At 39.6% G+C, this 22,618-nt stretch overlaps 1 protein-coding gene across 1 annotated transcript in view; it reads left to right on the top strand.

Moving 5' to 3' along the window:
* The window catches only part of CSRP2BP (CSRP2 binding protein), a 28,785-nt gene extending 7,546 nt beyond the window's left edge, over window positions 1-21,239 (top strand). The window contains exons 4-10 of the mRNA XM_004687149.2: window positions 2,228-2,409; window positions 4,822-5,238; window positions 5,360-5,925; window positions 16,717-16,853; window positions 17,693-17,868; window positions 18,061-18,251; window positions 20,272-21,239. Coding sequence (XP_004687206.1) covers window positions 2,228-2,409; window positions 4,822-5,238; window positions 5,360-5,925; window positions 16,717-16,853; window positions 17,693-17,868; window positions 18,061-18,251; window positions 20,272-20,445 — 1,843 coding nt within the window. The 3' untranslated portion in view covers window positions 20,446-21,239. The remainder of the gene's footprint in view (window positions 1-2,227; window positions 2,410-4,821; window positions 5,239-5,359; window positions 5,926-16,716; window positions 16,854-17,692; window positions 17,869-18,060; window positions 18,252-20,271) is intronic.
* Window positions 21,240-22,618: the final 1,379 nt, after the last annotated feature.

Below are 22,618 nucleotides of genomic sequence, written 5' to 3'. Positions count from 1 at the left end.
TTCATCTCTTTCCCACAGTAGAATCTAACTATTTCACAGCCTTAAGCCCTGTGGCCAGCTGTTTTATACACAACTTGAGGGAGCTAGGATATACAAAAGGACTTTGTCTTCCAAATATTGGGAATCTGTGTTCTGATCACTTATTGCTCTTTCTCATCACGGAGTTAATAGACAAACAGGCAGGCAGCTATCATTGTTAACCCCTATTATAGATCTCCCACTCTGACTGACGTAACTTTAAAAATTTAAAAATTTTAAGAAATTTAAAGAGCTTACCACTTCCTCCCTCCCCCTTATCCCTTTATCTGTCCCTCTTTGGAGCCAGATGTTGAAGACTAAGATTTTCAGAAGCAACCACATACATATAGAGGAGAATTAGAAAGTCACTGTGCAGAAATGACCTGAGAATATCTTAAGATTATACCTTAGACAGATCTTTGGCACAGAGGCAGCCTCTTACAATAAAAAAAAAAAAATCTTTAAAAACAAAACCAATAAACGCTGAGGAAGAGAATCTAATTTCAGTTGTGGTAAGTTGTCAAATTCATATTTCCTTTTTAAAAAAGATTTATTTATGTGTACAAGAACTGGTATATAGGCCAGAGTACAGGGGGTGAAAGGATCACCAGAGACAGAGTGGGGAGCAGAACAGGCAGATCTACTGAAATACACTGCCGAGGGGAGCAGTGGGTGAGACAGGAGAGGTCTGCAATGCCATGTGGATCACCTCCCTGGCTGAGGATTGAACTCATGTTGCAATGACTGTGGATAGCTTCTGAGTGCTATTTTAATCCCTGTGCCACCAGGGAGGCCCCTCAAATTCATATTTGCAATGAAAAATTACAAGGAATTTAAAGAAATAGAAAAGTGTGGCCCATTCAAAGGGAAAAAAAAGTTAACAGAACTGCCCATTAAAAAGACCTGATAGCAAATCCATTAGCAAAGTTTAAAACAACTGTCTTAAAAAGCAAAAAAACAAATGTGCCTAAAGAACTTAAAAAAAGATGTAAAGAAAATGATCTATGAACCAAATGGAGATATCTGTAAAGATAGAAAACCTAAAAAGAAATCAAGAGGAAATTTTGGACCTGAAAAGTGTAATAAATAAAAAATCAAATACAAGGATTCAGAAGATTTTGAGCAAGAAGAAGGATTCAGTGAACTTGAGGATAGGACAATAGAAATCAGTTTGAGAAACAAAAAGCAAAAAATTAAGGAAAAGTGAGCAGATTTAAGGTATCTGTGGGGTATCATCAACCAGATCAGCATATGTATGTAATAAAGCAGTGGTATGGTTCCTGCCATGGTCTTTTTCGTTGAGCAAGACCAAGAAGGGGGAGAGCTTAGAAAGACCTGAAAGAGGCAAGGAGAAGTGCAGTGAGACCATTATGTTCAGGGTGAAGCTGAGGTGTCTTTCTCCCTTTTTGAACATGCTGATAGCTTTTAGTTACTGTACATCTTTTAGTTTCTAGTACATCTTTGTTCTTAAGAATGGTTTTTCCTTTTACCTCTCTTTAGCAATATTTTCCAACTATTAGACTCCTGTACATGAAAGCCTTTCTTATTTTTTTTTTTTTAGAATTTCTGATAATTACCTTATTGTGAAAATAGAACAGTTGCCTTTAGAATTATCAACAGAAGTTTGCATAATTGATATACATAATTTTAAAATTTTGTTACATATACTTTTCTGTATTTTGAAATGCTTGCCCTTTGTGGGGGCCAAACTTAGCTATTGCTATAAGGTTTAGCTCTTTTGGGAACAGACCAAGAGATGTTTCTGTCAACTCACTGTTTACCGTGGCACATAATTCTCTTATTTCCTTTCTGGGGAGCTGTGTTTAATCCACATATAATGGCAACTCAAGTTAATTAAAATTGGCCCACAGAACTACATAATCATGTTGATTGTGATGAAAAGTGTTTTATAAGCTTTGTTTTGAGTTATCTCATTTAATAACCGCAGCAAACTTTGTGAGGTAAATTGTTATCTTGCTTTTTAAGATGAAAAAATTCTGGCAGCTAGACAGTACTAGAGCCCAGATTTCAAGCCAGATGGGCTCCAAAGTCTCTCTTGACTCTCCTGCTCTAATCCTTTCATAGATTGGATGTTCAATGGTATTGGATGTTCAAACAGGCTAAGAGTCATAGAGTGTACATAGAGTATATTTTATATAATGTTGATAGAAAGAAAAGCCAATAATTTTTAAATTTTTTAATTCCCCAGGAAAAAGACATCAACCTGGTGGAGCACAGTCGCAGGTTGTCTCAGTGTGGGAAGTCCCATGTACTTCCGTTCAGGCGCTCAAGAGTTCGGAGAACCGGGATGGTGGAAACTTGTTCACAATAGGCCCCCAACAATGAAACCTGAAGGAGAGAAGTTGTCTGCTTCTACTTTGAAAGTAAAAGGTATTGTGTGAGAGCTGTATGAAAAGTGCTAGGTGTGAGTTTAGGAGACAGTCCTGCTTTGCCAGGGAGAGCCAGCCCATCTGCCTCTCAGGAGGTAATTTTGTATATGCTGTAAATATATATTATACAAAAAACATTTCCTAATCAAGCTACCAGTTTTATAGACTTACTTTGGTATCTCAGAGCTGCTTTATTTTCATTCTGATTTTGTTTTTAGACTTTCTATTATGGAAATTTTTTAACTTAAACTGCTGTGAAGAAAGTAATATAATGAATCTCCATGTACCTCTCAATTCACTTCAACAGTTAAATGCTGGAAATAAGATTTCCTGAGTTTTTCTCCCAATCTTCCATCAATATGCTCTGGATTACTTAGAAATAAATCCAAAGCATTAACATTTTATTCTTAAATATTTCAGTATGTATCTCTAAGAGATAAGAACTCTTTATTGGTAGCCTAACTGTAATGAAATTCTTATACTTAAAAAAAAAAACAGTAACTGCTTACTATTGCATGTTGATCTGATATTTTAATGAAACCTTTGTAATGACTTCTCTAATTTTTAAAAATAAAATTGCAAAAAACCAAATAATATCAAAGGCTATAAAGACGGAAAGTTCTCTATCTTCAGTTAACTCTCCGGAGTAGCAATTGTTGTCGCTTATGAATGCTTTTAGAAACCAGCTCTGCATAATTAAGCACCTTATTGGGAAAAAAATAATACTTGTTCTCATTATTTCCTTTGCTTATGAGTATACCTTCACCATTCCTCCACAAAAGTACAAATAGATCTGCCTTATGTTCTTTTATTTCTTTGTCTTCCATTAACGTGTACACTACAATTTAGCCATTTTCCTGTTGATAGACACTTTAGGTATTTCTGCTCTGTTTTTGTTGCTATTTTAAAAAATAATACAATTATACCAATTTGTGTCCATGCACAGATTTTATATGGTAATTTCCTAGAAACAGGTTGCTGTATCAAAGGGCATATTCATTCAGAATTTGTATTGGTATTGTATTGCCAAATTACCTTTTAAAAAAAAAAGTAATAAAATTTATGTCCTATTTAAAAAGGCATAAAAATATTCATTTCCCCTTAATGCTAAGTATTATTAACTTTCCATGTTTACCAATTATAGTAGGCAAAAGATAGTATTTGTTTAAATTTGCATTATAACTCCCTTTTTTTTGGTTATAGTTTAATGTATTTTAATAGTAAACTTAAGGAACAGCATGGAAGGCAGGCAGCATTAAAACATGTACTTGCATGCCTACATGCAAGTCCTATTGCTCTGAAAAGTATAGGGAGAGGATGGGACCTACATACAGTATGATAAAAATTCTACAAGCAACATTCACATACTGTCAATAAGAAATTTGCTTGTTTAAAAAAAAAATCCAAATGCTGGCATTGTCCAAAAAAATTGAGCAGGCTTACTTATAATTGTTGTAAAATTGAATTTCTGAACTTGTTCAATGAAACATTTTGACTTGCATTAATATGTTATGTCCCTGTATTTACATTAAGAATTCGTAAACATCACGGGGATTACAATTGAGATGAAGAAAAAAAAATGTACAAAATGATGTAAAAATAAAGTATTATTTATCAAAAAAAAATTCACAAACAGATGGAAATGGAAAAACTGTTTAAACCTGATTTCTCTTCCCTAGTTTTCCACTTGCAATCACATACATAGGTACATTTTGACACCATGGGGGGGAAAATACCTAAATTCAGAACTACCAATAATAACAGAAAGAAGATAATTTTTTTGTTTTTTGGAATGAAATGTTTCATCACAGTGGATTCTTAAGCATGCTAGCTGGATTTTTTTTGGCTTAATTTTGAATTGACATTTATAATACACATGATGTTGGTATCTTTAGTAAAGCCAGCCAAATAGTTCTCACTTGCCTCCTGCAAAGTCCTGGGAGTGCACATCTGGGAAGAAGCAATTATTGATCTGGATCTGGAAGGGACATTTGTGAACCAGAAGTTCAGTGGACTTTTTGATAACATCTGATTTCACAGTGCCCACAATGATGTTAGGCCTGCAATGACGAAGTTTCTTCACCCCTTCAGTAGAGATGCACTCTTGCAAGTGGCTTTTGTAGCCCGTGTCTACAAATATATAGGCAGCCTGTTTGGTATGAGCCATAGTGTAGAAACCTCCGTACCCACCTGCCGCTCCTTCAGCTGGAGTTCAGAAAGATAGGGGCAGGTGGCAGTGGCAACAGACACCGGTTTCCTTTCTTGCTAAAGGGCTATCCAAACTTAGTTCAGGGCATTCATTGAACATTCTCTATTTTGGTCAAGGTAGTAGTTTCATAAAAATAAATTAGCAAAAGGAACTAAAGTTGAATAATTATTTAAATTTTTTTAGATATTTATTCTTCTCTTGCAGCCTCAAAGCCAACTTTGGATCCCATCATTACAGTTGAAGGACTTAGAAAAAGGGCGAGTCGGAATCCTGTAGAATCTGCCATGGAATTAAAGGAGAAAAGGTCTCGTACTCAAGAAGCCAAAGACATTAGAAGAGCCCAGAAGGAAGCAGCTGGCTTTCTTGACAGGAGCACTTCTTCTACCCCGGTAAAGTTTATAAGCCGAGGCCGCAGGGCAGACTCAATTCTTGAAAAAGGAGAAGTGATTGACTTTTCATCCTTGAGCTCTTCTGACCGAACCCCGCTAACAAGCCCATCTCCTTCTCCATCTCTGGATTTCTCTGCCCCAGGGACCCCTGCCTCTCACTCAGCCACGCCTAGCTTGCTTTCTGAAGCAGATCTGATTCCAGATGTGATGCCACCACAAGCCTTGTTTCATGGTAAGACTTAACTTTCTTGGGTCTTCTGTGTGATCATAGTATAAATGTGTAAGTTTCCACCTTGTGGGCAGGATGCCTTGTATGTTTTCTGTATCTTAATACACTACTTTACTCTACACAGATGACGATGAGATAGAAGGTGATGGAGTCATAGACCCAGGGATGGAGTATGTTCCGCCTCCAGCTGGATCAGCCACTTCTGGGACAGTGGTTGGAGGAAGAAAGGTCAGAGCACCTGAACAGATAAAGCAGGAGATAGAGAGTGAGGAGGAAAAACCTGATAGGATGGACATTGACAGTGAAGACACAGATTCCAACACATCCTTGCAAACAAGAGCTCGAGAAAAGAGGAAGCCTCAGTTGGAGAAGGACAGGAAACCTAAAGGGCCCAAGTACACCCCTGTGAGCATCTATGAGGAAAAGCTACTCCTAAAGAGGCTGGAAGCCTGTCCCAGTGCTGTTGCCATGACACCAGAAGCTCGGAGACTAAAGCGTAAATTGATAGTCAGACAAGCAAAAAGGGAGAGGGGATTACCTCTCTTTGACTTGGATCAAGTTGTTAATGCTGCTCTTCTGTTAGTTGATGGTATTTATGGAGCCAAAGAAGGAGGAGTTTCCCGGCTTCCATCTGGACAAGCCACATACAGAACAACCTGTCAAGACTTCAGAATCCTTGACCGATACCAGGTAATTGCTAGCACCTATTCTCAAACGCTTGGGCTATGGTAGAGGTGGGGCTGGCAACAACATTTGATGGTTAGGCTGTGACTTAAAATCCTGAGTGATTTTGAAACAAAAACAAGAGAGAAAGATGGAAATTGCTGAACTCGATTTTTTAAATTATTCAGTATGAATACCCTTTCATATATCTGAGGGTTTTCCTCATCTTTGGGCAGTCATCCTGAGACAATTTATATTATAGATCTGATTGACAGATTTGTTGAGACTGTACAGTGTATAAGACATTCTTTTCTGTAGGATCGGAAATGTGTACACATCTGTGTAGTTAGGAGACAATAAGTAGAATTAGTGTCCAAGAAGATATGAGAACTAGTCACCAGGGTCAGCAGTGCTGGGGGACACTCACTGGGGCCCAGGTCTTGAGTCCTCCTGGGAACAGTTGATTCCACCCAGAACTTCCAGAATAACCTTCGTACAGCAGGAACAGATCTTCTGTCCCTTTCTACTACTGCTTCTAGAAAGCCTTTCATTACTTTTGCTAAATTGATGGCCTTAAAGTGAAATTTTGCTTTTTATGGGTAGTTCTTTGATTATAGATTATATTTGATTATAGATTATAGAGTAATTTTCCTAGTTGTTTCCTAATTGTTGCTTAATCTGTGAATTGACTAAATTCTTTACATATTTTTTCTTTTGGAAACTAGTGGGCTCTCTATTCCAAGTTTTCTTTTGTGAGGTGCTGCTTTTTTTGTGAGGTACTGGGGGATTTTTCTTTTATCATGCTGGGCATTTGGTGTGTGAAACTCTCCTTGAGTTTGGAGAGTATTCTTAATTTCCTATCTTCTGTTTTCTCTTTTTAGAGAACCTCTATTATGTAGATGTTGGACCCTCTATACTGAGTGCTGGCACAATTTTTTTGTAAAGTTGCAGCTTTGCAGCGACTCTACTCTGCTGGTGAAGTATGAAAGCAGCAGAGATAAAACATAGTGAATGAGTGTGGCTGTTCCAGTGAAATTTTATTTACTAAGTTAAACTGGATTTGACCTATAGGTTGTATAGTTTGCTGATAACCCCAATTCTAGAAGAATCCCTTTAATTCTCCTTTTTTGGTTCCTATTACCCTCTTTCCTGAGAAGTATAACCTGTCTGCATCCAATAAGCAAAAAGGGATGACAGGAGCTGGTTTGTCTGCTGAGTCTCTGTTTCAGGACAGTGTTCCTGCCGTGGCTGTGTTAGGTGCTGCCTTTTCCCAGGGTCGCTTTTGAGACTTCCCAAAGATTCTAGTCTGCAACCTGTGAAGGGAAAAACCCTTTCTGGATGTGAGCAGTAGGGATGTGATTGGAGGCTTTCACCTCTTAACAGTGACTTCAGCCATAGTCTTCAATACCTGCTTTCAACTTTGGCAGGACCTGATGCCTGCAATTGCTGCACTTTCCTGACATGCTTGGGGGAGCCCCCTGTCCCTAACCTGCTGCTGCTGCTGGCTCAGGTTTGGACTCACTGGTCTAATTTGTTTACCACTTATTCATAGGCTCTTTTTGGAGTTAGTGCTTCACTTGTCCTTTGTTCTTGTGGATTTGTCTTTTAAATCCTTATACTTTAATTGTGAAATATGTCGTACCTATAGAACATATGGATATAATTTAGAGATTAGTAAGTAAAATAAATGCCCGTGTATCTGTCTCCTGGGTTAAGAATCTGCATTACAAACTTACAAACCCCTTAGAAGTCCTTCTGTTTGCTACCTGTTCTCTCTTGCAAAGTATCTTAGACATAGTATTCTTGGACTGAGACTGACTTTAGGTGACTGAAACCGTAAAACTAATTATGAAGGGGCAATGCTCTACCTGTGAATGTGACTGTATCTTTAAGTAAGGCCTTTGTAGATGTAATTAGTTAAGATGAGGTCATACTGGAGTAGGGTGAATCGTTGATGCTTAACCTCATTTAACAGTGTTCTGAGAAATCAGGGAAAAAGAGATTAGAATGATGTCAATAAGTGAAGACACATCCAAGATTGCTGGCAACACCAGGAACTAAAAGATAGAACCGATTCTTTCCTAATATTCAAAGAGAACATGGCCCTTTAGACACCTTGATTTCTGATTTGTAGGCTCTAGAACTATGAAGGAGGCAACTTCTGTTTTCTGCCACCCAGTTTATGGAACATTGATAACAGCAGCTGTGGGACACCAGTGCAGGCATCTCCTGGCTCAGTTTCCATGAAAAGTCTGTTCAAGGTCCCTAGGGAAGTTAAGGCTTATTGAGTGTCGGGCAGTTTTCAGTGTACACCAGGGAATGGGGCAAAAATCTGGTAGGGGGAGTGCAGTCCTGTCTCCTGTCCCTAGGCTGACACCACTTCCTTCCAACTGGTAGAAGATCTAAATACTTACTTGTAGGGATGAGTGTCTTCTGCTACCCAGGGAGCAGAGGAAAAAGGAGGAGGAACCTTGAAGTGTGTGGGGAAGTCAGGTGGAGCACACATGAGATTCTGTACCAGATTCCTTAGATTTGAAAGATATTTTAGTGATGATAGCCTCAGTCTGTCTGCCCCTTTATTCACACTGTCATTCTCTACTACCTTTTGTTTTGTGTGATTCATAGCAGGGGTCCTGAGATCTTGCCTCACTGGCCCTTCATGTTCCTCTTTCCTTATTGAATCTTCTGTTTCCTGTGCTTCATGTCTACTTTTTTTTTTTTTTTTTTTTTTTTTGGTTTACTCCCTTGTTTTAGTGGCACAATTGTAAACTGGGTTTCTGAGGAAAGCTGTATGGGAAGTAAAATTTAAACATACATGCAAGAAAAGACCTTGCACTGAAACAAAAATCGCAAATCACCACTGTGTAAAGCTGAAAGCCAACTCATCAGCAATAATGCAATCAAGCAGACATTGGAGCAGATTATGAGGGAATGAATTTGAATGTGAAAGTTTGTCCATAGCCTGCTTATCTAGGCAAGCCCTACTCTCTTGAGGACCCATGTATTTTCCTTGAGGTCTTTTCTCTTTGACTACTCAGAGTCCCCATAGAATGTCCAGGTCTCAGAACCTTTGGTGACATGTAGGGGAAGGGGAATCTCTAGCCTTAACTTGCACATACCCCAGAGCATCCCTCTTCAGAGCTCCCACTACACCTTTTGTAGTGGTGTGGCCTCTAAACTGTGGGGAGTACAGCCACCTGACTGCAAGGAGTTGAGGTGGGCTTTGGAGGTCTTGCTCTCTACACACAACTTTATCCTGGCCCTTATTTTACCGTGTCATTGATTCCTAGTTTCAGAAGAATCTGGTGCTAACAGCTGGGCTTTAGATTTCTGCAGACTGGTTTGGGCTCTTTCTCACCTTTCCCAAAACTAGTTAGGGATTTGTGCTTTAAATCAGTTACTATTTTGTGCACGTGATTTCCAGTTACTGTTGTTTCTTCTGCTGGCCTTTCTGTTCTTGTGTTGTTTATCATTCCCCACCCACCCACCCCACCTCCCATTAAGTCTGTTTCAGTAGTTTTAGTGGAAGAGGAAGTGATCCCCCCGTTTTACCCTGGAGTTTTAGTATCCTTTTAGTGCAGTTACATAGGGGAGCACTTAATGCATCTGTTCAAGTCATACTACTCCTTGTTGTCTGATAAATATATTCAAAGCTGTAAACTCCTATAATATGCTTTTTAGCTATGATTTGTGTATTTGAAATGGTGGGATTTTTCTTCATTTGTAGCATTTTTTCATTTTGTATTTCCTCTTTTACCCAAGAGTGATCCAGTGTTGTTTTTCAGATATATGGAAATTCCTAAGATTCTATCAGTAATTAACTTAGTGTATATTATCGTTAGAGAAATAGTCTATCTACTATTGATTCTTGCTGTAAAGAAAGTTATATATTCTATTTCTGTTCTTATTACAGTTTCTAATTTAAGACAACTTTTTCTCTCTATTAATAAAACAAAATTAGCATGTGCTTTTCTCCTCAAACAATAAAAACTTTGCATGCTTTCATTCATCTTTTCTTCTTTTGTCTTGCTTGTTTAAGATAACAGTAAATCTTACTAAATTGTCTATTCATTCTTCCCATTGTTCCTTAATTTCATGCTAGACTACTTTCTCTAATAGTTCTTTAAAATATGGTCTTTGGGGGCCCTCCCTGGTGGCGCAGCAGGTTAAAGCACTGCACTAAGAAGCTAAAGCCACTTCCACATGAGTTCGATCCCGCCTGCCCTGGAGGTGACCACATGGCGCGGCAGACCTCTCCTGACCCGCCCACTGCTCCCCTCAGCAGTGTACTTTGTCCATCTGCCTGTTCTGCTCTCCACTCTGTCCCTGGTGAATCCTCTCACCCTCTGCATCTCTGGCCTGTACCCCAGTTCTGTATGCATAAATAAATCTTTAAAAAAAAATATGGTCTTTGGGGGGCTAATTTTGAAAACATATCTACCTAAAAAATTTTCCTTTCACTCCTGCATTTAAATAATACCGTAATTGAATAGAAAATTGTAACTTTGTTTTTTCTTTACATTTGAAATTACATGTCTATCATCTTGCATATGATGCCCCTGAGTGCCTCATGTCAGTCTCATTTTTGTGTAGGTGGCCTCCTTTTTCTCTTTGTTTTTGTTCTTTAAATACAGTGTTTGATTTTAAGTATTTTTAGTCATGTTTAGCTTATTTGACAACTCTATTCTTCCAGTCAGAGGAGTCTCACATGCTTCTTGACATTTATCCTGTGTTCTCTGCATTTTCTACACGTATGGTTGTGCTTTGGTGTCTTCATTAGTTTAGGGAAATGCTCAGTCATTTTGATACAGAACCTCTGGAATCTGGTCCTTGTTTGTTTTGAAAACCTCAAAACCTTGGCTAGCCACTGTCCCTGCTTCTCCTTTTCTCTACGCTGGTGATCAACCCTGTAAAAGGAGGACAGCCGCTGCTCTCTGCTCAAGAGTGGGCTCAGGGCAGCTGCCACCCCTCTCCTATTGGGTAAGCCACAATAAGTATTCCACCACGAGCTTTGATTGGTTTCCCACAAAGCTCGGTTTCCCTCCAAAGCCCTTTTGTTGTATCAATAAAGCCAAAAAAAAAAAACCTCTAACGATTATTACTTCAAATATTTTGTTTCTTTCTAGTATATTCACTATGCATAGGTTCTACCTTTTGTAGTTGTGCTGCAGTTTTTGATATTCTGTTCTATTCCATTTTTTTTCCAGTCATTATTTTCTTTGCTTTTCAGTTTTAGTGTTTTCTGTTGACATATCCTTAAGCTCAGTGATTCTTTTCTTTGCTATCACCAGTGTGATAATTCATTACTATTACAGAGTTTTGATCTCTCTTTACTTCCCTCGTAAATTATCCACCTATTTTTATATATTGTTTGTTTTTGTCCTTTAGAGCTCTTTACATATAAATCATTATTTTAAATTCCCAGTGCAGTAATTCCAGCATCTCTGCCACATCTATATCTGGTTCATTTGCTTGCTTTGTCTAACTTTTTTTTCTTTTGCCTTTTAATATGCCTTGCAATACTTTCTTGAAAGCTAAATTTGTACTGGGTGAAAGGAAATGTGGAAAACACACCATTAGTGATGTGGTAAGTTACAGGGTGAGAAACACACACAGGATTCTACAATCCTATCATAACTTCTCCGCCTTTGTGAGCCTGTGTTGCTGGTCTGTGAACTTGACTAGTTAGTACTTTGCGTTTTTTTCTCCCCAATTAGGTGAAAAGGGATGGCCAGAAGAAGCTGGGTTGCTTATTTTCCTTCCCATTGGTTGATTAGGTTCTGCTAGAATCCCAATAGATTAGATTCTAGCAAAATAGTTTCCACTGAGGGCAAGATCTTGTTAAGAATAACAGAATGGTCTGGCATATTTCAAAATGCCTGCTTTCTCCCTTCCCATGCAGAAGCAAGAGAGGTTTGTCTTTGCTCTTTACTGTGAGAACCTGGTAGAGCTCCTGTGCACCGCTCTCCCTGCATCCCACAGGTTTGTTTCTCAGATTTGTCCACACGGAGCCCTCCAGCAGCTCATCCATTGCAGTTTAGGTTTGCCTGCCCTCTGCTTCCTAAGGTTTCTAATCTAATAAGTTGTGGCTCTTTGTACCCGCTTGTTCTTAACACTTTGGAGGACAGTGGTTTGCTTTGTGACTTTACTTCTCTGCTGATCTAAGAACAATTGTTAGGATAGAGTGATGCTTTCCAAACTCCTAACATGCTGGGCTGGAAACCTGCTGTCCTCTTATGCTTCTTTAGTTTGTGAAATTCCTCACCATCAGTTCTTTAATTATATTCCACTCCCCTTCTGAACTCCAAATACGGATGTTGGATGAATGAATGAACCTCTTTCATTGCCTTTTCAGTAGGGTTGAGTGCTGTTGAGTGCTTTATTTCAATCATGTATTAAGTATGTAGTGAGTAAAGCTATGCTTCATAACTACTCATTCTGTTTCTACTTTTTTAATTACCTCTGGGCCTACTTACTGTGATTTTTAAAAATATCAATAGAGATTCATATGCCATGTTGTTCATTTAAATTGTTAAGGTTTCAGTGGTTCCTCAGATAGTCAGAGCTCTGTGACCATCACCACAGTCAGTTTTAGAACATTTATTACCCTAAAAAGAACCCTTAAGCCCTTTGCTGTTGTTAAGCCCTCCCTCAAGATCTCCCCCATTTATATAGTTTCTCTGTAAATTTGCCTGTTCTACACATATTTTGTTAGTGGAATCATAAAAGATATGTTCTTTCTGACTGCCTTCTTTCACTTAGCATGATGTTTTTAAGATTTATCTGTGCTGTACTTAATTTTTTTATAAAGGAAGAGAGGACAATTTTTCAAAAAATATTTAGTTATGTATACAGAACTGGGTACAGGCCAGAGGTGCAGGGGCAGTGAGAAGATTCACCAGAGACAGAGTGGGGAGCCGAACAGGCTGATTGACAAAGTACACTGCTGAGGGGAGCAATGGGCAGGTCAGGAGTGGTCTGCTGCCCCATGTGGGTCACCTCCAGGGCGGAGATCGAACTCATGCTGAAGTGGTTTTAGCTTCATAGTGCTGTTCTTTAGCCTGCTGCGCCACCAAGGAGGGCCCAAGAGGACAATTTTTTAAAAAGGTTTTATTTATTTATTTTCACTTAGAAGAACTAGGGTGCCAGGCCAGAGGTGTGAGTTGGAAGTGGGGGTGGTGAGAGGATTAGCCAGAAACACTGGTGAGCAGAAAAGGCAGATCTACTGAAATACACTGCTAAGGGGAGCAGCAGGCAAGATGGGAAAGGTCTGCTGTGCCATGTGGGTTGCCTCCCTGAAAAGGTATCAAACTTCAGCTGCTGTGGTGATAGCACTGAGACTTAACTCCTAGGCCACTGGAGAGTCCCCTACTTCATTTTTTTCATATAGCTAAATAATATTCAATTGTATGACTATACCACAGCGTTAAGCCATTCATCAGTTGATGGACATTTGAGGTGTTACCACCTTTGGCTGTGATGAATAATGCTGCTATGGACAGTTGTGTTCAAGTTGTTGTGTGGACATGTTTTCATTTCTCTTGGGTCCTCATTCTCTAGGGATGGATCTAGTAACATGATGTTTAACTTATTGAAGAAGTGTCAGATTTCTTTCCAAAATGACTGTACCATTGTATATTCTCCCTGCAGTGTATAAAAATTCTGGTGTCTCCATATATTCTTACCAATACTTATTATTACCTGTCTTTTTTATTATATCCATCTTAGTAGGTATCCATTTCATTGTAGTCTTGGTTAGCAGTTCCTGGATGTCTGTTGTGCTTTTTAAAAACCTTTGTCTGTTGGCCCTCCATGGTGGCTCAGTGGGTTAAAGCACTGTACTAAGAAGTTGAAGCCACTTCCGCATGAGTTCGATTCCCGCCTGCCCCGGAGTTGACCACATGGTGTGGCAGACCTCTCCTGACCTGCCTGCTGCTCCCCTCAGCAGTGTACTTTGTCAATCTGCCTGTTCTGCTCCTCACTCTGTCTCTGGTGAAGCCTCTCGCCACCCCTGAGCCTCTGGCCTGTACCCCAGTTCTGTATGCACAAATAAATAAATCTTTAAAAATAAAATCTTTGGTAAACTAATTCTACCTTTTCCATTCAGTTTGTTTAGTTTGTTATCTTTCTTTTGTTGTATTGCATTCCATTTACATGTCTTGAAGTTTTTTCCTGTGAATGGATATTCCCTTGGTATTAACAGTTGCCTTTGCTGATGGTACAATAGCTAGGAAAAGAGCAAAAGCCTGGTTCCCAGCTGGTTACTCTCTTAGCAGGTTTTATAAGAAAAGGGTCGCTGGGCTCAGCCAGTCGCATCTTCTTTCTCCACAATTAGGCAACCTTACCTCTCAGGGAAGCTCCCAGGATATCTCCTTTTTACTTCCCTCTTTGGTTACTGCTTGAGATTTTTAATTGCTCAGGAGCTGTCCAATGGCATCTACCCTCCACCTCTGGAAAGCCCCGGTGCTGCTCTAGCATCATTGCCTCTCTGCCTAACCTGGACAGTCCTCTCCTCCCCTCCTCTAGTCCCCTATACAGTGGTGCAGAGCCTGTCTGCTCTAGGCAGCAGTTTGCCCTGACCTGTACCCAGTCACCTTTGATGGGATTTCTCATGGCCTTTGTGTTCCATCTTCCTTTTTTGTGGCATCTTCCAAATTGGGTTTAGGTGAAGGATCCAGGAATCTACCCATTTTGCTTAGAATTAGTAGTTTGAATAAATTCATTTTATATTTTCCAAACTTGTTTCATTTTGGTATACTTTCTCCCCAACTCTTCCCTCCTGTCCTCCAGCATTTGCCATTTAACAAACATAAGTTCTATAAGTTGGGTACTTTGTATGTTCCAAGCACTATTCTAGTTAGGAATACTGCAGTGAATTAAGACAGAAAAGGTCTCTGTCCTTATGAAGCACGTGACAGACTGACTCCTTAAACCACAGAATCCCTTCCTGTGAGAGCAGTGGTGTGGTGGAGAAAGAAGTAGAGGGCACACTTTGAGCCACCTTTCTGTGGAGGTAATGCCAAACCAATCCTGATCCGCGGGTGACTCAGATTGAAGAAAGTTCAGGGCAGAAAGCCCAGGTTGGGTCCTAAGGCAGGAGCTAGTTTGGCTTATGGAGATGGAACACTGATGATAAAGGAAGGGGGTTGTGGGAGCTAAGGCCCACTAGGTAATGGGGCCAGATCCCATTGATGAAGAGGCTGAGTTATACTCTGCACATTACAGAGGCTGTGCAGGAATTTTGATCAATGGAAGTGAATCTGCTTTGTGTGGAGAATGGATGATAGGATCAGAGTAATAGTAGGATGACACCTTCAAGCAGAAGGTGAGGGTGCCTTAAAAGCAGTGGAGATGAAAAAGAAGTTGGGGTACTGTGTAGTATCCGTGGAACTCCACAGAAGTTGAACCTGGAAACATTAGCCAGATAGTATATCATGGGCTAGTGGGTCAGTAGTATTTGAGTTATCTGTCACTGTTACAAACACCCCAAAACTTAGTGACTTGAAACAATAACAGTTTAATATTTCTTCCAATTCTGTGGGTTGGCCAGGGTGGTTCTTCTACTTAGTGCTGAATGCAGTGGTCACACATGTGGCTGCCTTCAGTTCCTAGCTAGGACCTGGGTCTCCCTGCAGAACCTGTCTTCATGTGGTCTCTCATCATTTGGTAGTTCAGTGTGGACACCAGAGTAGTCAGAATTGGGAAGGGAGAAATGGAAGCCACCAGTGTTCTTAAGGCCTGGCTCGGTTGTTTCTGAATGAAAAACTTCTGCCACATTCTGATTAGCCAGAGCCTATCACAATGCCTAACCAGATTCAAAGGTAGGGACAGTAAGTTGATTCTGCCTTTTGACATGAGGAGCCGTTTGAACCTATAGACAGGGGAGGAAGTATTGGTTGCTGTATTTGGAAAATATATACCACAGCTTTGAATTTCACTTGAAATTTATTTTAAATTCCTGGAAGAATTTCAGAATTGGCCTTTGAAAGTTTTGGTGTTCAGTTTGGGAAAGTAAGGAGAGCATATTATAAAAGCAGGAATTCTGACTCTTTTCCACCAAAGTTATTTTCTAGGATAAGAGCAAACTGATTCTACAAAACAACTTGAGTTTCTAAACTTCATCAAACCCCTGATGCAAACCACTCTATAAATGTGCCTTTTAATCTTTCATCTGAGTTCTTCGCTATAAAACCTTAATTGCATGTGCTCTGTTACTACATGACCAGCACTCAGACACCTCCATTGGGCTCTCAATATATTAGGGCCCTCCTAAGAAGACACATCATTGAACCTCTGGCACTGCCTCTCTGCAATGGTGATTTGTTTGAATGTTGATAATCTACATCAATCCTACTTATATTTACTCATTGGAATAGAAACTAAACTAAACTAATTTTACTAAACCCATATGTAGGTCTAACATCTGGCCCCTGAAGCTCTGTGGTTAACAGAGACCAATGGATTTGTTACACGTTTGATACTAGGGAATGGAGTAAAGGCATAGTATAGACAAACAGAAACTAGAAAAGTTGTAAATCTAGTGTTCAATCTGAAATTTCATTCAAGGATTTAAAGTATTTTAAATAAAGTTTTAAAAAATTATTTTGATTTTTAAGCTTTTGAAATTGGAGTTAGTCTTTCATAGGGAATTTTATACAAAGATACCTATGAAGTTTCTGTTGAAACTTGAACTTACCAAGTAAATAATGTAAAATGACGAATGTTCTGATGCATGAGAATGTTATGAGTTACCTGTGGGAATCAAACCAATCCTTGGAGTAACTTTCTTTTTGTATGACCAGTGTTTCTTTCTCATAGACTGCCTTGCCATCCAGGAAAGGATTTAGGCACCAGACCACTAAGTTTTTGTATCGTTTGGTGGGATCTGAAGATATGGCTGTGGACCAAAGTATTGTCAGCCCTTATACATCTCGGATCTTGAAACCTTATATCAGGTACATGGAACAGAGCTGTGATGGCGAGTATGCCATGAGAAATACTGTGCCCCCTCCCCTACAGGAGTGAACAAAGATCAAAACTTGTGCATAAGTATTGGCCAGGATCAAGTCTGTGTTCCGTGTCCACTCTCATCCTCCATTTGTTAGATGTCATGGTGATTATCATATGTGTTGTTTTAGATTTTAAGGATGGATGGATCTATATAGTAGTTTGTACAATTTAAAAAAATGAGAGAGATGGTTTATTTGGGCTTATAGCTGATGAGCCTTTTAGTCTGAGTAGTACTGTGGATGCTGAGGGACTAGAGATGCCCCTTGTCTATTTCACACTGTGATTGAGAGAACATGCTGGTGAGCAGTACTAATCCATGGGCCTCCTTGACCAGACTGCCTTCCTGGGCAGGCAGTGTGTCAGCCTGCTCCAGGCTCTCTTGTCTGTAGTGCTCCTCAGCTGCCCTGGGATGAGAATATGTTAAGTTTATTAGACTTCACATTCGTAGATTTACATTTCCCTTTCTCCGGCCTCGTCCTGGATTGGAGAACTCAGAGTCAAGTGAGGATGCTGTTTGCATTTCCTCCCTTTGATCAGTAAAGAGTCACCACTCCTTGTAGAGCTCCTGGCAGGTATAGTCAGTTGTTCAATGACTCTTAATAGAGTGAATTCTCAGTTATATCCCAGAAAAGTATTATAGCTGTTACAAAATTGGCTGCCATATAAAGTAGCACAAATTAATTAAAATTTCAAGCAGACCACAGAGTTTGTAAGAATCAAAAAGCTAGGGATAATATTGGATATTTTCTTGACATGAATTTATTTATTTTCTGTGGTACTGGAGGCGTGACTATGAAACAAAACCACCCAAACTGCAGCTCCTGTCACAGATTCGTTCCCACCAGCACCGGAGTGACCCTCACTGGACACCAGAGCCTGATGCACCTCTTGATTACTGCTACGTTCGGCCAAATCACATTCCAACGATAAACTCTATGTGTCAGGAGTTTTTCTGGCCTGGTAGGTTTCCCTCTCCCACAGTGGCAGATCAGTAGTCTGTATATGTCACTTTGTGTCTATTTTGTTGTTGTTACTTGTGTAGCACCCCGGGGTGTAGCTGTAAGTACAGACCAACCAGTTTGATGTTTGTTCATTACTTCTAAATATATGGTGCCTAAAAAGCACAGTTTGAATCTCCAATCTCTTCCTTAGGCATTGACCTGTCTGAGTGCTTGCAGTATCCAGACTTCAGTGTTGTTGTCCTGTATAAAAAAGTCATTATTGCCTTTGGCTTCATGGTTCCTGATGTGAAGTACAATGAAGCTTACATTTCATTTCTCTTTGTTCATCCTGAATGGAGAAGAGCAGGAATTGCGACTTTCATGATCTATCATCTGATTCAGGTGAGTTTCCTATACTGATCTGCTGGCTTGCTCTGAGCTGCCTTGAAAGCCTTGAAGACAGGATGAAACTGGTTCAAGGCCCAGTGGAATGGTTGCCTTGAAAATCAAATGAAAGAAAGCCTATCACACTTATTCCAGAAATTATTAAAACACAGACAAAAATCTTCACCTCTAAAACAAGACTGTTATTTAGACCCAGTTTCAAAGAAGCCATGTTATGACCATGTATTGCTAATTAAATGAAAAACACCGAGAGTAAGAGCTGAACAAGCTCACACTGACCTGCTGGGCACCAGCACTGCTCTTAGGTCACCACCACCAGGATCATACAGGGTCCTCATACCTGTATGATCAGGTATGAATCTTCTGAGACTTGATTTAAATATTGAATTACAAGTTGTGTTTCTATATATTTTAACTCCTTTGAAACAAAATAACATCCAAAAAATATGCAAGGGTTTTTCCTTCCAGAATTTCCGTGGTAACTTTTATTCAGAAACCTTTTGGTATATAGGTTTTTGTGCATTATATAGGCAAGATTCCTTTTAAATAGAGAATGGAGATGATAAAGTTGTGTTTTTCGAGCTTCAGTGAAAATGACTTAGTAATTCCCACATTTGGTAGGAACCTTAGAATGATCTTCCTAATAATTGCTTTCTTCTCTCTACTTGGTAGTTAATATGTGTTCCCTTGTCACATTATCTTTAATTGAGACTTCAGTTAGTTCTTTTTCTACACTCCCCAGTCAAAGAGTGAGCCTCTACTCTGATCATCCTTTCATCCTTGCAGAACATTTACAGGATGCCTGCCTTCTCTTTCCTCAGCAAGGGCCCGAGGGCAGGGCAGGGGTGACATTTTGATGTGACTACCCAACATGCAGCCTGGCAGTCAGTCCTTACTGAACTTTTACTGGTTGGGCAGAGGAGTGTTATCTTTGTATAGTATATGGGTGCTTGGCCCCCAGGCAGATCATAAACCCCAGGCCCAGACACAGTTCTCTTCAGTCAGCAGTACTCGGTGGTTGCCATGGTTAGACCATGTGTATATTTAGTGTGAAGAACAGTAATATCATCTCTCAAGATTCTTGTCTACGCTGTAACATAACACTTTGTCGTCTATATACTGGTAGTGCTTTCTTGTCCCAAAAATGCCTGTATGCAGAGTGTAGTTAAATGGAGAAAGAAGGTAATAGCTTTCACAGAGGAATTCTTAGAGGCCTTGTGTTATGAGTTATAAAATGTCAAGGACAGTATCCACTTAAGCATTTTAATAGTTCCTTATTAAAAAAGCAAGTTTTTAATTTATATGACTTTCAGGTATTGTGTACTGATTAAAGAATTTAAGGGTTTGTACTTATGGAGTGATTATTACTCTTTTCCCCTAAGTTGAGCTAAATATAGGAATTTATATTCTAAATATATTAGTTCTGAGAAACTAATTGTATTAGGTTAAAAGGCCTGGAAGAGTGGTCTTTGGGATTCAGAAGGTCTGTGCAAGATCTTCAGGTGCTATAATTAAAAGAAAGTCAATATTTCACATCTGGCCACATAATTTAGCATGGTTTTTAGCAGATCTAAATTTTACAAGTATGAGGATACAAGGTAACATTTAGCTTTAAAAAGCAGAACTTCTCATCCTGTTCTTTATTTCTTCAAGATTATCATAGTGTTTGATTTTGATATATTTGACAGCGTTAGTGTGATTGAGTTATAAATCGATAAAGTACACAATAAAATATCTCCCATGGCCTTTGCTTCAGAGAGAAGAAAAACCAACACCCAGATTACTACCTTTTTTTTTTTTTTTTTTAGTTTTGATGAATGTTTTCTTGAATGTTTTGATCAGCCAAAAGAAATCATTCTGTTTCCAGTTGTTGCTAGGTGTTGCAATGTCTCAGCTGCAGTCTCTGGTTTCTCTGGTATCCATAGCTAACTACCTATACTTAAAAGAGTTCCCTCACCTACTCATTTTCCCTCAGGCTTTTTCATTTTTATCTTGTATTTTTCCACCCTTTTGGCAGACCTGCATGGGCAAGGATGTGACCCTTCACGTCTCAGCAAGCAATCCCGCAATGCTGCTGTACCAGAAGTTTGGATTCAAGACTGAAGAATATGTTTTAGATTTTTATGATAAATATTACCCCCTGGAGAGTACAGAGTGTAAACATGCATTCTTTCTGAGGCTCCGCCGCTGAGGAGAGTGCAGCTCTTCATGGAGAAGAGCATGTGCTCTTAGAGAACATTCTTCATATAGACCAACCTAAAGGCAGTTATCTGTTTCACGGTGGGTTAGACCAGACATTCATTCAGACCTTCAGCTGTGATGGAAAAGTCAGTGTGCCGTGGAAAGAGTTGTGAGGGGCCCTCTGTCCTTTTTGGAGAGGCTTTTGATCCCACATCTTGCGACTCCGCAGATAACTAAAAGATGCTCCAGTCCTTCTTCCTCCTGACAGTTTGTAAGAAAAAATATCTTAGCTGATATTCTTGGTGAGAGAGAATTCATCCTTATTTAAAGGACAGGAAAATGCTATACAGATTCATGTAGTGCCCAAGAGGCACTGTCCTTCCTGGACATGAGAGATTACGAAGTGATAACATAACGAATTGCCAGCCATTCCCAGCCATCGCTGTTTTGTTGTTGAGTCTGGGAAGACTGCAGGACACCGATTCTAATGTCTTTCTCTGACTTTGGTCACAGTCACAATAAATGTTTGTGTCTACATTATTGTTTCATCTGTGTTACTGTTAGCAGCTCCCAACAGGGGTGTTGACCTGAGAGTGGAGGATCCCATTCGCCCTGTATCTGTGAAATTGGTTTGGGGTCAGTGTGACTAAGCACCCTGCCACTGGATGAAGGTGTGGGGTGGTGGAAGTAGGACTAGTTGTAGACAGAAGTTGTACTGTCTGCAGCACTTAGTCTGCTCTGTTTGTGGATGGTGGAGATGGAGTGTCAATCAGGTTTTTAGAATTGAGCAGGACCATTTCCAAAAGTATCAGATGTTCTTAAATAAAAATCTTTTCTTGTAATAATGTGTAGCTAGAGCTTCGGTCTTACCAGTTTACTTTCAGAGTCTCTTTCATTAAGAGCAGAGGTTCCTAACTTTTTGGTACATGAATGAGAATCCAAGGAAAGCCAAATGTTCTCTAGAAAACTGACCTACACATTTCAAACTGTATCACAGATCCTTGCATCACAGTGTAAGAGCCTCTGTTCTAGAGGTGGTGTGTAGAGACGGGCCATGTGCCACACTCCTGAGTAAAGATAACCAATCGGGAGGTTGCTCTGTCCCTTGGGGAGCATCTGATCTCCACTCCAAAACAGTATTGACTGCTTCCTTCCTTTTTTACTTGTATTTTTCTTTCTACTTTCCCTTCCTCCTTTCTGAAAATCCTTAAAGGTTGTTGTTGACAAAATAGAGATGAAATTGAGGAAGTGACTTTTCCAAGCTTGAAAACCAATGTGTGATTATTATTTGTGAACAGCAAGCATTTGTTGTTACAAAAGGTGACTGAAGTAATTATCTGCAAAAATTCCAGAAGCAGCTGAAGAAAGCTGCTTGCCTTAATTTACTGTTTTACTTTTTTTTTTCAGTTGTTACACAGCAAAACCCTATCATCCACATTTAACCATTGTCAAGATTTTTGCCATGTTTGCTTCCTCTATCCCTTTGTTGCATTGTTAAACATAATCCTAAGTACCATATAATTTCACCCTTACTTCGACATACTTTCTAAAACATACAGATATTTTCTTACAAAACTCCATACCTGTTATCACTCCTAAAAGATGAACATGTGTGTTTTAAAATGAGCAGTCAACATGAAGAAGTGAGACATTTGTCTCAGGAATGCCTTTTTTAGTTCCAGTGAAGTGTTGGTGACTGTGCTGCGGTGTTGTCCTGTTCCTGTAGACTTGCCTCACCCCCGAGGCCTGCCTGTGAACTGGGACAGGGCCTTGTCTCAAGGGCAGGCTCAGGCTGCCTTCTCTGGCTTGTACTAACCCTCCGCTGCAATAACCCCTTAAGCCCTTAGCTACTGTTCTAAAAGTGATACTTAACAATGTCAGGGTGAGGCTGAGGTGTGGAATACATTCTCAGATTTTTTGGTAGATTCTCAGTCATGATTTATTTTGAAATGTCAAATAAAGAGAGCTTGTTTTTTGTTTTATAAGAGTGGGCAAAAGTTTAAAAAAACTGAGAAACACTGGTTTCAGTTATGTGTTCCTAAGGAATCTGGATTGCCTTTGGCCTGACTCCAAGCACCCCTTGGGAGGTGGCCTGTGGTTGCCAGGGAGGCCCTCAGGGCCCCATAGAGGTAGGAGTGGAACCAAATTAATCATGTCCATACTTACCATCTTTTTTCTAGAGA

The sequence above is a fragment of the Condylura cristata genome, unplaced genomic scaffold, assembly GCF_000260355.1.
Source record: "Condylura cristata isolate star-nosed mole 26May11 unplaced genomic scaffold, ConCri1.0 scaffold00022, whole genome shotgun sequence".
NCBI lineage: Eukaryota > Metazoa > Chordata > Mammalia > Eulipotyphla > Talpidae > Condylura > Condylura cristata.
The sequence above is the reverse complement of the archived record's forward strand: the minus strand, read 5'-3'. Positions and strand labels throughout refer to the sequence as shown.